This window comes from Palaemon carinicauda, chromosome 4 (assembly GCF_036898095.1).
Source record: "Palaemon carinicauda isolate YSFRI2023 chromosome 4, ASM3689809v2, whole genome shotgun sequence".
NCBI lineage: Eukaryota > Metazoa > Arthropoda > Malacostraca > Decapoda > Palaemonidae > Palaemon > Palaemon carinicauda.
In genome coordinates, this window is record NC_090728.1 from 193,148,411 (window position 1) to 193,167,464 (window position 19,054).

At 33.4% G+C, this 19,054-nt stretch overlaps 1 protein-coding gene across 1 annotated transcript in view; it reads right to left on the reverse strand.

The window, feature by feature from the left end:
* LOC137639810 (fap1 adhesin-like) overlaps positions 1-19,054 on the reverse strand; it is a 109,984-nt gene that overhangs the window by 82,647 nt on the left and 8,283 nt on the right. Inside the window, exons 4-5 of the mRNA XM_068372052.1 lie at positions 6,318-6,901; positions 5,589-6,268 (exon numbers count right to left, since the gene is read on the reverse strand). Coding sequence (XP_068228153.1) covers positions 5,589-6,268; positions 6,318-6,901 — 1,264 coding nt within the window. The remainder of the gene's footprint in view (positions 1-5,588; positions 6,269-6,317; positions 6,902-19,054) is intronic.

Here is a 19,054-nt window from a genome sequence, read left to right on the forward strand (position 1 = left end):
GCCCCTGTTGTTTTTTTCTCTTTTCCTGGCCACAATTTTTAAGAAAAAAGGAAGGAAAAAAGAGGGAGGTTTAATAATGATAGAATTTTCATGATTACCTCCGCCAACGAATTTGGAAGAAAGTTATGTTTGACCCACTGTTTGTGTATGTGTTTGTTAATAGCTTCCTGGCCACAATTTTAATCGTAGAGTGTTGAAACTTGCAGGAATTAACTTATGTAAAAAGCTGGAAATGAATAAATTTTGAAATGTCGAGGTCGAAGGTCAAGGTCACGGTTAAGCAAAATGTCCAATTTATTTTTAATAGGATTGGAGACAATTGCTACTCTATACTAACGATGTGGTTAGTATTATTGCTAACAACACTTTTAATGTCAAGAAATAATAATTTTTTTATTGAATGACGTCTAAATTATCCACTTTAATCTCTCTCTCTCTCTCTCTCTCTCTCTCTCTCTCTCTCTCTCTCTCTCTCTCTCTCTCTCTCTCTCTCTCGTCTGAGACATTTTTCACTTTATAACTTTGCGAATATTGAAAAGAACATAGAGCTCTCTTTAATATTCTTACCATATCCATGATTATCATTTTACGAGACGTATTCATCTAATACACTTGCAGATGTCTTCACTGTGTTAGATTATAATTACTTTAATATTCTGTGATTGTTTTTGGTATTTTTAGTTGGCAGCGTAAGCGTCAAAATCTGGCTTTTAAAGGGTTTGAAAGGTTTAAAGGCCACTTATGAATGGCAGAAACAAGGGACAGTGACATTGTCCTATCGAGCAGGATAACGCCCTAGAGACTGACCATATACACTTATGATCAGCCCCCAAGCACCCTCTCCACCCAAGCTAGGACCAAGGAGGGCGAGGCAATGGCTGCTGATGACTCAGCAGATAGAACTGTAGGCTTCCCTAAACCCCCCCATCCTTATCTCACAAGGATGGTGAGGTAGCAGCGACCAAAGTAACCGTGCTATTCAGTCGTTTGTCAAAAATTGGAGATGGTTGATAGGTTAATTTTCGTGATAATTTTCACTAAGTAAGGAATGTGATTCCTGCAAAATATTTATTATTATTATTATTATTATTATTATTATTATTATTATTATTATTATTACTTGCTAAGCTAGAACCCTAGTTGGAAAAGCAAGATGCAATAAGCCCAAGAGCTCCAACAGGGAAAATAGCTCAGTGAGGAAAGGAAAAAGGAAAATAGAATATTTTAAGCACATTAACAACATTAATATAAATATCTCCTACATGAACTATAAAAACTTTAACAAAACAAGAGGAAGAGAAGTAATATAGAATAGTGTCTTCGAAGAATACAAGCAGGAGAGAGCTTCAGTGTTTGTATGAAAGTAGGGTCTTCAGGCGAGCAGGGATTCCCAACTTGAAGTACATGTCTCCTCAGTGGTACATTTTTACTCCGCTAGGGGTACATTTGATCAATATCTAGTACTGTACATGAGGTATTCTGTCTCAATTACAATATTCACTTTTTTATCTTCAATTTTAGGAGTATAATGGAATCTATAAAACTCTCCCAGGGGTACAGAAGAGAATAAAGATTAGGAAAGCTTGGTCAATAAGATTGACAGGTTTGGACTGTTTTCATGTTATGGGGGATGTAGTAACCCCCCCCCCCCCTTCCCTTTCTCCTCTCCTTTATTTGTAAAGAGCATACGACAGTTTCTTTGTTTCATTTTATTTGCCTCTATTATTATTATTATTATTATTATTATTATTATTATTATATTATTATTATTACTAGCCAAGCTACAACCCTAGTTGGAAAAGCAAGATGCTATAAGCCCAAGGGCTCCAATAGGGAAAAATAGGCCAGTGAGGAAAGGAAATAAGGAAATAAATAAATTATGAGAATAAATTAACAATAAATCATTCTTAAAACAGTAACGTCAAAACAGATGTGTCCTATATAAACTATTAACAACGCCAAAAACAGTATTTCTTTATTGTGTCAGTCCTTTGATATGTAAGTAAACGAAACGTACCAAAATTGTATATATAATATATATATATATATATATATATATATATATACATATATATATATATGTGTGTGTGTGTGTGTGTGTGTGGTGTGTGTGTGTATTCGTTCTAAATTAAATCTAATATTAATGTGTTTCTTAAAAATTTCCATTAAAGAAATTAAAGAAATAAAATTAATCACCATATTTCAACTAATACACTTTGGCTCTCATCATTATGGATGAGTGCCAATGTGTACTTGTTGAAACATTATGATTAATTTGATTTTTGGGGGGTTTCTTTTATGGGTATTTTTAAGCAACTTACTTATACATGTGTGTTTATGTGTGTGTTTGCCTAAATGTATTTGTATAGAAAGTACATGTTTTATATATATATAATATATATATATATATATATATACATATATATATACATATATATATGTATACATATATATATATATATATATATATATATATATTCAGAAGAACCACAGGGAAAATGAAAATACAGAATATACACTTGAGTCCTGACTAGTTTCGTGATACTTCCTCAGAGGACCAGTATCACGAAACTAGTCAGGACTCAAGTGTATATTCTGTATTTTAATTTTCCCTGTGGTTCTTCTGCATCTGAGCATCACGTTTTCCTGTGATTTTTACGCATATATATATATATATAATATATATATATGTATATATATGTGTGTATATATATAATATATATATATATATATATAAATATTATATATAAATATATACATTGATTTTATGGTATGCTTTTTTTTATCCTAAAATAATCCATATAGAGAAAGTCACCGTGTCTCTCACCTTAAAAAAAGAAAAAAAAAAAAACATTTCACCTAGAAATGTTTAGGTCCGATTCCCCTAATTTCTGGCTCCCCTTGCTAAACGAGAAAGTAATTTATAGTCCTCCTATAGGATGATGGGCCAATGTGCCATGGGCATTTAGCCAACACGCTGGGAAAAAAAAAAAAAAAGAGTTCGGAGAGAGAGAGTTTTAAACCCAGGGTTAGTTATCAGGGGGTAAAATGTAAACTCGAAAATGAAAATATTCAAGCTTATTGTTGGCTGTATATCAATGGGTTTGGATGTTGCAGCTCGATTCTATTTGTTTGTTTTATTTGTTTTGTTTGTGTTGCTCTTTTCATAATAGGTGACTGTATATTGTTGGATACCTTGTTTTATTTATTTTCATTACTTGCTTGTTTTAAGGGTAGTTTTTTTAATCCGAATGTTATACTGTTTATTTTGGGCTTAGTCTTTTTTGTGTGGTATATTGTATTTATTTTGGTGGTTATTAAATTTATTAGTTTAAGGATTTTTTTTTAGATTGGTCTTATTATTATTTTATGATTATTATTATTATTATTATTATTATTATTATTATTATCATTATTATTATTGATATTAATATTATTATCATTATTATTACTATTATTATTATTGCTGTTTTTGTTGTTGTGGTTTTTAAGATAATAATATTAACATTACTATTTTTATTATTGTTATTGTTATTATTATTATCATCATTATTATTGACATTATTATTATTATTATTATTATTGTTATTATTATTATTATCATTATTATTATCATTATTATTTTTGTTATTATTATTATTATTTCACCAGGTTTAAGTGACTCACCTACTAAAAATATATTAGCAAAAAGGCCTTTCAACATCATTGCCTAATTCATCAAGATTTTCGGTGAATTTTAAAATTTAGTTTTTTATTTTTTTTATAATTATTTAGCTTTGTTTTTGTATCCAAACGATCTAATAAAATAGTGAAACATCTCTCTCTCTCTCTCTCTCTCTCTCTCTCTCTCTCTCTCTCTCTCTCTCTCCTCAAATGATTTAATAAACTAGTGAAACATTTTCTCTCTCTCTCTCTCTCTCTCTCTCTCTCTCTCTCTCTCTCTCTCTCTCTCTCATTGAGTATTGAACTGCGTAATCAATCCCTTTCAATAATAATAATAATAATTATTATTATCATTATTATTATTATTATTATTATTATTATTATTGCATTATTTTAGTATGGATATGATATGCTCATATTCATAATTCAAATATGCAATCTTTATTTTTATTTCCTTTAAAGTTTAGATTATTAATAAAAAGAAATATCCACGTATTAATCTCTTTCATGTTTGTTGATATTCTAAACGTTAATGATTTTCTTTTGGTGATATATTTACATATGCCGCTTCAATAATTCCTTTGTGGTTATTCATAGCTATTCAGAATGGTTTAGATCAAAGAGAATTCGCTTTGAGATTCATTAGAGTAAGACATTTCGTGTTTGCCTGATGCTTGATAGACTGAGTTGGATGTCTTTTGGTGAGGCAAGAACAAGTGTCCCTTATAAGTAATAATAATAATAGTAATAATAATAATAATAATAGTAATAATAATATTTTATTATAACCAGTTGCCGCGTTTTTAGCATGAGAGATGCCCCCGTTTTCTTTGGTAATTCATAATTGATTTCCCGTTTTCTGTGATCAGTCGTGCACCCCCTTTTCTATTTTAGTTGATGACCCCCTTTTCTATATAGTTGTTGGCCTTGTTTTCTAGTGTTAATGGCAGTATTTTCTGTGATAATTAATGGCCCTGTTATCTATGATAAGTGATTCCCCGTTTTCTATTTTCATTGTTAACCCCGTTTTCCATACAGTTGATAGAGTCGTTTTCTATGATAACTGATGACCCCGTTTTCTATGTAATTGATGGCTACGTTTTCTATAATAAATAATGGCCTTGTTATCTAAAACTGATTCCCTGTTTTCTATTTCAATTGTTAACTCCGTTTTCTAGGTAGTGGAGAGAGTCGTTTTTTATGATAACTGATGACCCCGTTTTCTATGTAATTGATGGCTACATTATCTATGATAATTAATGGCTGTGTTATCTATAACTGATTCCCATTTTCTATTTCAATTGTTAAACCCGTTTTCTATATAGTTGATATAGTCATTTTCTATGGTAATTGATGATCCTGTTTTCTATATAATTGATGGCTACGTTCTCTATGATAATGGATGCGCCTGGAGGATAATAGTATCGTCGGCGTATATATTAAGCCTAAATTTAGGCGTGGGCAAGAGTATCTTTGCAGTGTCCCTTCGTGCGTTAGCTACACTCACTTTCTAGCTTTCTTCCTTCTGGTTGTCCAACCTCTTAAGTTTTATTTTGATGGATACTGAATGGCAAGGATGAGAAAAATGTATAAAATTCCTAAAAGCTAAATTGCAAATATTCAAGTATTTTTTACCTTTTTCAGAAAGTCTTTGGATGTTTGTAAGTAAACAAAGCTGTAACTTGAATGTAGATTAAGAATAGAAGAATCTGTTCAATAAGAGGTAGGTGGCACGGCTTCCTAAGAGACTGGAATCAATTACCTTTGAACCAGAGAAAAGTAGATGAAGGTATTCGATTTCGAATTCTCCCTTTCAAATTTTTTTCCACTTTTCATTTTCCTTATTTGGAGAGCTGGTATGTACTCCCCTCAAAGGAAGCATTTTCTCTTTCATCCCTCCCCCCCCCCTTCTCTCACCCCCCTACCAAGGCTACCCCCCTCCCCCCTTCACCAGGGGGAAACAATGTGCCTCCATCACAAGTCTTATTATCTTCTGCTGTAGAAGAACTTCGGGAATTTTGGATTTGGACTTTGTCTAGGACTTCGTCTAGGACATCGTCCAAGACTTCTTCTAGGGCATTGTCTAGGACTTCATCAAGATCCTCCTTTATTACTTCGTCTGAGACATCGTTTCTGACCTCGTCTAGGACATCGTCTATGATTTCGTCTAGGACATCGTCTATGACTTCGTCTAGGACAACGTTTATGACTTCGTCTAGGATATCGTTTATGACTCCATCTAGGACATCGTTTTTTACTTCATCTAGGACTTCGTTTATGACTTCGTCTAGGACATCGTTTATGTTTTCTTTTAGGACATCGTATATGACTTCGTCTAGGACATCGTTTATGACTTTGTCTAGGACATCGTATATGACTTCGTCTAGGACATCGTTTATGACTTCGTCTAGGACATCGTTTATGACTTCGTCTAGGACACCGGTTATGACTTCATCAAGATCATTGCTTATGACTTCGTCTAGGACTTCATCTAGAACATTGTTTATGACTTCATCTAGGACATCATTTTTGACTTCGTCTAGGACATCGTCCAGGACTTCTTCTAGGGCATCGTTTTGGACTTCATCAAGATCATCCTTTATGACTTCGTTTAGGGTATCGTTTAGGACTTCGTCTGAGACATCGTTTCTGACTTCGTCTAGGACATCGTTTAGGATTTCGTCTAAGAATATCGTTTACGACTTCGTGTAGGACATCGTTTATGACTTCATCTTGGACATTGTTTATGACTTCGTCTAGGACATCGTTTATGACTTCATCTAAGACATTGTTTATGACTTTGTCAAGGACATCGTTTATGAATTCGTCTTGGACATCGTTTATGATTTCATCTAGGACTTCATCAAGATCATCCTTTATGACTTCGTCTAGGGTATCGTTTAGGACTTTATCTTGGACATTGCTGATGACTTCGTCTAAGACATTGTTTATGACTTCGTCTAGGACATTGTCTAGGACTTCATCAAGATCATCCTTTAAGACTTCGTCTAGGGTATTGTTTAGGACTTCATCTAGGACATCGTTTATGAATTCATCTTGGACATCGTTTATGACTTCGTCTAGGACATTGTTTATGACTTCATCAAGATCATCCTCTATGACTTCGTCTAGGGTATCGTTTAGGACTTCATGTAGGACATCGTTTGTGACTTCGTCTACGACATCGTCCAGGACTTCGTCTAGCACTTCGCCATTTCGCAACCTTTTCGTCAGACTCCTGATCAGAAATATGGATTACGAATGAAGAATCTTATTGGAAAACTATACCACCCTATCTCCTTTTCATTATGTCCCCTTTCAGGAACTTTGGTCAATGATTTTTCTTTTCCACCTTTTTTTTTTTTTTTTTTTTTTTTTTTAATACAAAGGGAACTGTGTCTGCAGATCTGAGATCTTGCCGCTCGAAGTGTCTTCTTTTCTGGTCTTTTTTTTTTTTTTTTTTTTTTGAGGAATATTTCCTCGTTGGTTGATGAAAAAGTATAATAGTTATTGAAAAATGTAGGGAATGTATTAGGGAAATGGAAAGAAATATGTATGATTTTTATATCAATGCATCATTCATAATTGTTAATTAACTGGAAAAGATTCTGATTTTTTTTTATTATTATTTTTTTCTCAGTGGCTAATGAAATCTAATTGTTATGGAAAATGAAGAAGAATATATAAAGAAAATGGGGAGAAATATGTATGATTTTCATATCAATCCATCATTCATATTTGTTAATTAACTGGAAAAGATTCTTATTTTTTTTATTATTACTCGAGGGTTGATGAAATCTAATCCTTATTGAAAATGAAGAAGAATATGTAAGGAAAATGCAGAGAAATATGAATGATTTTTCATATCAATACAATATCCATTTATGGCAGTTAAATGGTACAGATTTTAACGGTTTTTTTTCTCCCTTCATAGAAATGCAATTTTTGTTGTTCTTTGTGGAACTCTGTTGGTTTTTTATTTGTTATTGAGGGAAATAATAAGTTTTTTCTTTTTTTCCGAATCATAAAATCAACTTCACGAAGTTTTAAAACTTGCTAAAATCAGTATAGAAATATAGGTTCATATTGTAACCCTTTCTAAACAAACATTGGCTTTATTTTCTATTTGTTCATAAAACAAATCAAATGTGCAATGTAGAAAAAAAGATGACAAAGATGAAATATGTTAATTAACTGGTAAATTGTCCGATAGTATTTTTTTCTATCTTTTTTTTTTGTGTGTGTAGCGGAAAAGAAGATTAAAATTATCACACAAAGAAAATGCATTCATAAATTCTAGATGTGTTTCAGTAATCCTCTTTTGAAAAGTAAAATGTCAAGAAGGTAATGGAAAAGGAGTTATTTTAGGAGATGCAAATAGAAAATATATATTTTTGAACTTACAAAGAAAAATTCCCTTGCATTGGTATGTAGTTTATAAATAGGTATAACTGATGGAAAGTACATTTTGTAAAGTCTTTTTTTCTTTTTTTTTTTGTTTTGTTTCTAAATTTCATTTTTTACCTTTATTTTATGAATAGGTTAAAGAGAAAATCAAGGTTATATTTCTATATTGATTTTAGTGATTTATAGATCTTTTGTCAAGTTGATTTTAAGTTTCGAGAAAAAAAGAAAAAAAAGGGATATTTCCTTTAAGAAAATATGAAAAAAAAATGTACTGTACCCTGAAGAACAAAAAGACTTTGATATTTCCTTGAAGAACAGTTTGGCATTTTCTCGAAGAACGAAGAATCTGACATTTCCTTGAAGAAAAAAGAATTTGACACTTTCTTGAAGAACAAAAAGCATTTGACACTCTCTTGGAGAGCAAAGAATTTGATACTTTCTTGAAGAACAAAAAGGATTTAACATTTGCTTGGAGAACAAAGAATTTGAAATTTTTTTTGAAAAATGAAGAATTTAACATTTCCTTGAAGAACTAAGAGTTACATTTTCTTGAAGAACGAGGAAATTGACATTTCTTTGAAGAATAAAGATTTTGACATACCCTTGGAGAACAAAAAGGATTTGACATTTCCTTGAAGAACAAAATGTTTGAAATGACATTTTCTTGAAGAACAAAAAGTATTTGATATTTCCTTGAAGTACGAAAACCTTGACATATCTTTAACGAACGAAGAATTTGACGTTTCTTTGAAGAACAAAGAGTTTGATATTTTCTTGAAGAACGAAGAATTTGACATTTCCTTGAAGAATTAAGAGTTTGACATTTATTCGAAGAACAAAAAGGATTTGACATTTCCTTGAAGAACAAAGAGTTTTAAATGACATTTTCTTGAAGAACAAAAAGGATTTGACATTTCCTTGAAGAACGAAAAGTTTGAAATTTCTTTATAGAAACAAAGAATTTGTCATTTGTTTGAAGAAAGAGAGTTTTATATTTTCTTGAAGAACAAAAAGGATATGACATTTCCTTGAAGAACCAAGAGTTTGACATTTTTTTTGAAGAACGACGAATTTGACATTTCCTTGAAGAGCTAAGAGTTACATTGTCTTGAAGAACGAAGAATTTGACATTTGCTTGAAGAACAGAGTTTGACATTTCCTTGAAGAACAAAAAGGATTTGACATTTCCTTGAAGAAAGAAGAGTTTGACATTTCCTTGAAGAACGAAGAGTTTGACATTTTCTTGAAAAACGAAGAATTTGAGATTTCCTTGAAGATCAAAAATTACTTGACGTTTCTTTGAAGAACAAAGATTTTGACACTTCTTTAATGAACGAAGAAATTGACATTTCTTTGAAAAACAAAGATTTTGACATTTCCCTGAAAAACAAAAGAAAAATTCCATTTATTTGAAGAACAAAAGAAAAATTCCATCTATATGAAGAACAAAAGAAAACAAAAGCCTTTCCATGAACAACAATTGAAAAAAAACATTTTTGTGAAGAATAAAAAAGAGCATATTCATGAGGAAGATAAACAGCTGGGCGCCTTTATGAAGAACAAAGAAAACTGGGCAACTAATCGCACAACAAAAAGAGCTGGATTTATAGAAATATATATATATATATATAATATATATATATATATATATATATATGTGTGTGTATGTATGTATATATACATACATATATATACACATATATATATATATATATATATATATATATATATATCAGAAAAAAGATATAGCCATAAAGAAGCAACAAATTATGTCCACAGATAAAAAAAAAAGTTCGACATACCAATTAAGAACAAAAAAGCTATTCCATCTCATGATGATTATTATTATTATTATTATTATTATTATTATTATTATTATTATTATTATTATTATTATAATTAATACTCGCTCAGCTACAACCCTAGATGGAAAAGCAGAATACTATAAGCCCTAGGGCTCAAACAGTGAGGAAAGGAAATAAGGAAACTACAAGAAAAGTAATTAGCTTTTAATATAGAATATTCCAAGAACAGTAACATCATCAAAATAAATATTTTATATATAAACTATAAAAAAAAACAAGAGGAAGAGAAATGAGATAGAGTAGTGTGCCCGAGTGTACCCTCAGACAAGATAACGCAACCGCAAGACAGTGAAAGACCATGGTACAGAGGCTCTGACACTACCCAAGACTAGAGAACAATGGTTGGAGTGTCCTTCTCCTAGAAAAGCTGCTTACCCTAGCTAAAGAGTCTCTTCTACTCTTACCTAGAGGAAAGTAGCCACTGAATAATTACAGTGCAGTAGTTAACCCCTTGGGCGAAGAAGAATTGTTTGGTTATCTCAGTGTTGTCAGGTGTATATGGACAGAGAATGTGTAAAGAATAGGCCAGACTATTCCGTGTATGTGTAGGCAAAAAGGAAAATGAACCGTAACCAGAGAGAAGGATCCAATGTAGTACTGTCTGGCTAGTCAAAGGACCCAATAGCTCTCTAGCTCTATAGTCCATTTCTTTTAGCGATGCATATTTGCACCGACTCGCAGCGGTGCCCTTTTAGCTCGAAAAAGTTTCGTGATCGCTGATTGGTTGGAATTATCTCGTCCAACCAATCAGCGATCCGGAAACTTTTCCGAGCTAAAGTGGCACCGCTGCGAGTCGGTGCAAATATGCATCGCTAAAAGAAATGGACTATGGTATCTTAACGGGTGGTTTGGTGTCCTGGCCAACCTACTACCTGTAAAAGAAAGGTTACCTGTACTACGTACTAACTCGATCTGTTACCTGCAGCAGCAGCATCCTTCAGGAAGGCTCGTATAGCTGCAGGAGAAGACTCCCTAGTCACCAGCGAGATCATTAACCTCGTAAGCGGCCTTCCGGTCTCGTCTGTCCGAGCCTCTTAATGGGATTCCAAAAGCCCCGCCAGACATTCCCCCTTTCAAAGTGTATCATTGAAGTTCTGGAGGCGTGACAAGAGTTGTTGTAGTTGTTGTTGTTGTTGTGTTGTTGTTTTCTTGATGGAGGCGAAGTTTGGGAGATTAATGTTGAGTTGTCTTTTTATGGTGATTTACCTGTAAATAGTAATGTTCATGATTATAAGGAATGTTATATCAAAATTATCTTGGCTTGTGAAATATTTTGATATATATATATATATATATATATATATATATATATATATGAGTATGTGTGTGAGTAAGGACTTTTGAATACATTCAACAAAATACAAACAAATATAACTATCTATCCGTCTATATTTATATATATATATATATATATAGAGAGAGAGAGAGAGAGAGAGAGAGAGAGAGAGAGAGAGAGAGAGAGAGAGAGGCTATATATAAGGGCATTTTCGCTCTTAGAAAACTTAAAACTTACTGTAAACGTTTGAAAGAGTTTGTGTATCGCTATGATCACCAAAGCTGTATTAGTTAGGGACACTCATACTAAACTGATTTTCTGTGAGAGATCAAGCAAAAGTCCCCCACCATCACCAGTTCGCACTGGCCAGCGTGGTGACGAAATGGTCGAACTCCAGGCAGGAAGAAGGACATGTCTGTGGTGTTTGTCCTGCAGTGGATTAAAAATGGCTGCATCATATGTGTGTGAGTGTGTGTTTAATCTGTTGAGTTGACGTGCCAGAAAATAGATTTCTTATATGAGATTGCTCTTATAATGCCTGCTAATTGATACCCACTACAGTCTACAACCCATCAGGTACATAACCCAGGGCTTTGTTTTATATATATAGATACATATGGCCATACATACCGGTACACTTTCCCCTATACATTTGCAATCTTTATATCTTGTAGCATTTTATTTCAATTGAGAAATTTGAAAATGGTGCAGAATGATTTCCAATCTAATTATTCTAACTCTTACAGATCACTTTATGTTGATTAATTTATATTACGATTGTCGGTCAAGATTAATTTAAGAAATTAGAAAGCTGTTTTAATATGAAGACCCTTCACTTGCTAGAAAACGTTCATATCTGATGTTTTAGCTTAACTAATACTTATTTTTTTTTTTTTTTTTTTTGTAATTGTAATTGTCAAATGATTTTAGTTCACCTTTTAAACATTGTACATTTGAAATATACAACGTGTATAACGGTGGATTTTTAATATCCATTAATTTAAAATATATTTGAATATAAATTAGATTAACCTTGTCAAATGTAACCAGTTATACTTTGATTAGTTGATAAAAAATAGGATTTAAACTTAAATTAGGATTAACTTAAAATATATTAGAATTATCGAATATTAATTTCTTTACATGAGTCAGATTTAATAATTACTTGATTCGTTACTAAAAAAAAAAAAACTTTTCACTTACACTTCAATCAAATTATATTTATTTTTTAATATATATGTATTATTAATCTTTGTAATTACTGATCCATACAGACAGAAAAGAACACACATCCTATAAAATATCTAAACTATTTGAATAAACTCACCTACTCCTTTTTCATCCAAAGAAATCAAAGACTTCTTTTTGAAAATCGGTTTTTACAATCGTTCCAATAGCACAAATATCTTTTTATTCGCATCCAATTAAAACTTTGTCGACAACCTAATGAGTTTAGCAGTAAGAATAGAGAAGGCTTTGGGACGGGACCTGACATCAAGGCATGAGTAATTCGCTACCTGATGACAGCTTGGAAGCTCATTTGCCCTTTAACTGTATACAAAATATGTATTTTCTCAGTGTTTTCAAGTATATTCCGGCTGTAAGAGACTAGATTTGTCGAAAATGTCTGAAAATATATACGTCGAAACAGTGTGTGAAAATATATTCCTCAGGAGCCTTTGTATTAAAGTATAGTCATTCATCCAGTGTAGCCCTGATGAAGAGCCACGGGGAAAAAAAGTGACTCGAAACATGTGTCGACGACAAGTAATTGATGGAGAAACTTTTAACTGTACAAAAAATATGTATTTTATCAAAGTGTTTTCAAGTATATTTCGGCCGTAAGAGACTAGATTTGTCGAAAATATCTGTGAAAATATATACGTCGAAACAGTGTGTGAAAATATATTCCTCAGGAGCCTTTATATTGAAGTATAGTCATTCATCTAGTGTAGCCTTGATGAATAGCCACTGAAAAAAAAAAAGTGACTCGAAACATTTGACGACGACAAATAATTGATGGAGAAACCTTCAACTGTAAACACAATTTGTATTTTCTCAAAGTGTTTTCAATTATATTTCGACCGTAAGAGACGAAATTTGTCGAAAATATCTGTGAAAATATATACATCGAAACAGTGTGTGAAAATATATTCCTCAGTAGCCTTTGTATTAAAGTATAATCATTCGTCCAGTGTAGCCCTGATGAAGAGCCACAAGGAAAAAGAGTGACTCGAAACGTGTCGACGACAAATAATTGATGGTGGAACGTAAATGCTGTTGCACTGTTAATGTGAAAACTGTCGAGCTTAGATTTTCTTGAGAGTTACTGTCTTCTGTTCTTGGAAGCCACTGAGATATATATATATATATATATATATATATATATATATATATATATATGTATATATATATATATATATACATATATATATATATATATATATATATATATGGGATTTTTATGATTTATTGATAAATGGTGGAGATAAATGGTTGATAAATGGTGGATATATATGTAGAAAAATCATATATATATTTTTTTTTACATAGAAGACCGATGTGAGAAACTTAAGATATTATTGGATGGTTAAGGATAATTAAATAGGTTTTAGTATCCGTAGCATTTACAGTAGTGATTCGGGCATTTAAAAATGAATAGGGCCGCCTCTTGAAATCAAGCAGGGTATAGGATGAATCAGCGAAATCACGTTTGCAAAGTTTTTTTTTTTTTTTTTTTTTTTTTTTTTTCTTGAATAATACTTTTCTCTGTTGATAGATTAAAGTGTTTCTTGTTTTTTATTACTGTAGGGCTTTTCATCATCATATTTTTAGATTTGATGGATATAAACAGGTCAAAATTCTATCGTGTTTGTGATGGTCTTACAAGAAGTGCAAGTAGTTGCAATTGAGTCTGTGTCTCATCTTAGACCTCCTTCTTTTTTTCGAGATAACGGCTGCTTCCTTTTTCATGATACCTTTCAGATGTCTTCAAGATCTCTCTCTCTCTCTCTCTCTCTCTCTCTCTCTCTCTCTCGTGACCTTCTTCAGTGTTCTTGACCTAGAATATAGGAAATACAATCATTTTTATTTTATACGTTTTTATTTGTAGTCTCTCTCTCTCTCTCTCTCTCTCTCTCTCTCTCTCTCTCTCTTGACCTAGTGAGTAGGACATACAGTCATTTTTATTTTATACGTCTTTATTTGTAATTGACAATCTCTCTCTCTCTCTCTCTCTCTCTCTCTCTGTCTCTCCTTCAGTGTCCTTGACCTAGTGAGTAGGACACACAATCATTTTTATTTTATACGTCTTTATTTGTAATTGACAATCTCTCTCTCTCTCTCTCTCTCTCTCTCTCTCTCTCTCTCTCTCTCTCTCTCTCCTTCAGTGTCCTTGACCTAGTGAGTAGGACACACAATCATTTTTATTTTATACGTCTTTATTTGTAATTGACAATCTCTCTCTCTCTCTCTCTCTCTCTCTCTCTCTCTCTCTCTCTCTCTCTCTCCTTCAGTGTCCTTGACCTAGTGAGTAGGACACACAATCATTTTTATTTTATACGTCTTTATTTGTAATTGACAATCTCTCTCTCTCTCTCTCTCTCTCTCTCTCTCTCTCTCTCTCCTTCAGTGTCCTTGACCTAGTGAGTAGGACACACAATCATTTTTATTTTATACGTCTTTATTTGTAATTGACAATCTCTCTCTCTCTCTCTCTCTCTCTCTCTCTCTCTCTCTCTCTCTTAGTCTGTGAATGTTTGCATTAAATTTAAAAGAACGACAAAAACACGACCTTTACCCTGTGTCATTCTTATACCGAGTCCCGTTGGTTGGTGTGTGTGTCTGGCTCTCTCTCTCTCTCTCTCTCTCTCTCTCTCTCTCTCTCTCTCTTAGTCTGTGGGTATTTGCATTAAACTTAAAAGAACGACAAAAACACGACTTTTACCCTCTGTCATTCTTATACCGAGTCCTGTTGGCTGGTGTGTGTGTCTGGCCTCTCTCTCTCTTCTCTCTCTCTCTCTCTCTCTCTCTCTCTCTCTCTCTCTCTCTCTTAGTCTGTGGGTATTTGCATTAAACTTAAAAGAACGACAAAAACACGACCTTTACCCTGTGTCATTCTTTTACAGAGTCCTGTTGGCTGGTGTGTGTGTCTGGCCTCTCTCTCTCTCTCTCTCTCTCTCTCTCTCTCTCTCTCTCTCTCTCTCTCTACTCTGTCGACTGGCTCTCATGATGGGGACATAACGGACAGTAATTTTCGGTCATGAGCTTGGAGATGCTGCCATTTCCTCTTTTCATCTTCATCGTTTCAAGTCTGCCGGAAGAGGAAAGGGGATGCCTTGACGAGATGTTGCAATCAAATTTCACGAGTTGATATGGAATGGAGGGCGGGGGTTGAAGGGCGGAGGGGGGGGGGGGCCTCATTAAAGGAACTTTGTTCGAATGCATCACACTAACACACACATAAATGCGTACGAGGTACACACACACACACACATATATATATATATATATATATATGTATATATAAGTTTATTTATATATATATATATATATATATATTATATATATATATATATATATTATATATATATATATATATATGTACAGTATATATATACATATACATATATATATGTATATATATATATATATATACTGTACATATATTACAAATTTAAAATAAATGATGAAGTCTTTTCCAAAAAAAGGAAAACCAAAACAGGAAGAATATTCTATATATCATTGGCTACCGATGAGAAAAGACTCATCATATTCCCACATTGAAAAATCATGTGTAAATCTATCACCTTCTCACACGCTTAGATATACGTGACAGGAGGAATGACGCAAGAAGCATTAAAAAAAAAAAAAAAAAAAAAAAACATGAGATATAGCCTAAGACACGCCTTTTCTGGTCATGAATTATGGAATGAAGCGCTCTTCATTCCCTTGACATGGTGTCATGCGATTGGGAACACAGTCATTGAACCTCTTCTCCGTGGTTGGAATGTGATTCCAGCCATTCAATTCATTTTTTGGGAATCGTTGGAATGCGTTGGTTGGATCCGATTCGTCTTGCCGTTTAAAGGTCAAAGGCTGCTCGTGAATGGCAGAGGCAAGGGACAGTGACATTGCCCTATCAAGCAGGACAATGCCCTAGAGACTGACCATATTATATATGATCAGCTCCAAGCTATGACCAGGGAGGGCCAGGCAATAGCTGCTGATGACTCAGCAGATAGACATATAGGCTCATCGAAACCCTCCTCCCTTAGCTCTAAGGATAGTGAGGTTGCAGCGACCGAAGGAACTTACGAATCTGAGCGGGACTCGAACCCAAGTGTTGCAATCACCTGGCAAGCACGCTACCTCTAGGCCACCACAATCCATGGGAACAGGTGCTCGTGTGAAGTCAAAAAATATTTTGAAAAAGTCGTGAATAAGTTGGAGGAAATTTAATTGCTTAGCTGTAGCTATGGCAGAGGCAAAGGACAGTGACAATGCTCTAGAGACTAGCCATATATACATATGATCAGGGCAAAAGTCCTCACTCCAAACATGTTAGGACCAGGGATGGCCAGGCAATGGCTGGTGATGACTCGCAAGGTAGATCTCTAGGCTCCCCAGAAAACGACCATTCTTACCTCACAGTGTTGGGGATGTTGCAGACACTACAAGAAACTCTAGGATGGTGAGGTTGCAGCGACCAAAGAAACTAACGAGTTTGGGCGGGACTCGAACCCCAGTCTGGCAATCACCAATCAGGGACGTTACCACATCGGCCACCACCACAACCCTTAATCGCGAATGTGCCGGAAAAACTAATAATGGGTTAGGTTGCAGCGACCAAATAAAGTAACGAGTTTGAGCGGGATTCGAACCCCAGTCTGGCAATCACCAGTCAGGGACGTTACCACATCGGCCACCACAACCCTTAATCGCGAATGTGCCGGAAAAAAACTAATAATGATTATAATATTAATGAAAGCAACGGTTCGTTAGGAATATTTTTCGGAAATATGAGTTTTCGGATTGATGACCGGAAGTCCAATTACAGTTTTGAGTCTCCGTTGGAGCGCGATGGCATTCTGAATTAGAGAATGCTGTAGAATGCTCATATGCTTTGTGTAATCTGATTTATTTTACGTTGTGCTTAATGTATGTGCTTATATTTTATCCTGTAGCTAATACTATCCCAAATCACATTTTTTTTTTTCATTTCTGTAAGAATATCTACTTATGTGCATCTTTACGGCACATGTATTTTTAGAAAATGACGGAGCATAAGAAATCAGTAATATAAAAAGAGTATTATTTAAACTATAATCTTATTTCTGTAAGAATTTCTACTTTTGTACATATCTTTTATGGCATGTATTTTTAGACAATGTCGGAGCATAAGAAATCAGTAATATAGAGAGAGTGTTATTCAAAATATTTTCTTATTTCTGTAAGAATTTCTACTTTTGTACATATCCTTTATGGCATATGTATTCTTGTTAAATGTCGAAACACAATAGAGCAGTAATAATAATAGATTTATTATTATTATTATTATTATTATTATTATTATTATTAATTGCTAAGCTACAACCCTAGTTGAAAAGCCGAATGCTATAAGCCCAGGGGTCCAACAGGGAAAATATCCCAGTAAGGAAAGGAAACAAGGAAAAAATAAACATTTTAAGAATAATATTAAAATAAATATGTCCTATGTAAACTATAAAAACTTTAACAAAATATGAGGAAGAGAAATTAGACAGAATAGTGTGCACGAGTGTACCCTCAAGCAAGAGAACTCTAACCCAAGATAGTGGGAGACCATGGTACAGAGGCTTATTCAGCTTGTAAAAGATTAGAGAATGTTAGATTTATTTAAGAATTTTTGTGCTCATATCTTTTAGGAGAAATGTATTTTTGGAAAATGTGGGAACGCAATAGAACAGTTTTATAAACAGACCTATTCAAACTATTAAGCTTGTAAAAAATCAGAGAATATTGGATATATTTAAGATTTTTTTTGTTATATTTTATATCTTTTATGACATGTTTATTATTGTACAATGTCAAAACATCAAAATCGAGACGTAAACAGATCATTATTAAGGCTACTAACTTCTTATAACATCCGAGAAAAATAACTGGCCAATATTATTCAATGGCAATGGAGGAGGGTAATCTACCATAATAAATTTCATTGTTGTATTCATTTCCATAACATCGAATGAGACCGTCGACGTGTCCTATACAGGAATGGGCAATATAGTTGAGCTACAAAGGGTAATATCTAGCTGATTTGCGGTGATGCCATATCTTCTCTTTCGTTAAAAATCTTTGTATTAAAGAGTGACTGCGGTAGTGCCATATCTTCTCTTTCGTTAAAAAACTTTGTATCAAAGAGTGACTGCGGTGGTGCCATATCTTCTCTTTCGTTATAAACATTTCGATTATAGACTGACTGTGGTACTGTAAACGTGGCATTGGTGTCAAGTCTTTGTAGCTGGACTCTTGATTGTATTAGGATGTAGGTATATGGATAGATAGATACATAGATAGATACATAGATAGATAGATAGATAGATTATTTCATTCAGTATGTCTTTCAGTTCCATAATGATACCTTATAATACAAGATTCAAAGGCAGTAGGAAATGACAAGGTGTGCAGCCTATTGAAACGTCCCTGCCTGGCGGTCTACTGACTAGGGTTCTAAACACACTCAAACTCCATAGTTGCTTGTAGTGTCTGCAATCTCACCATTGTACCAACAGTGTGTCAAACGATCGTACATAGTAACGACATTTCATTTTGTGTATATATTATGCTTGTATCTTCAATCTTC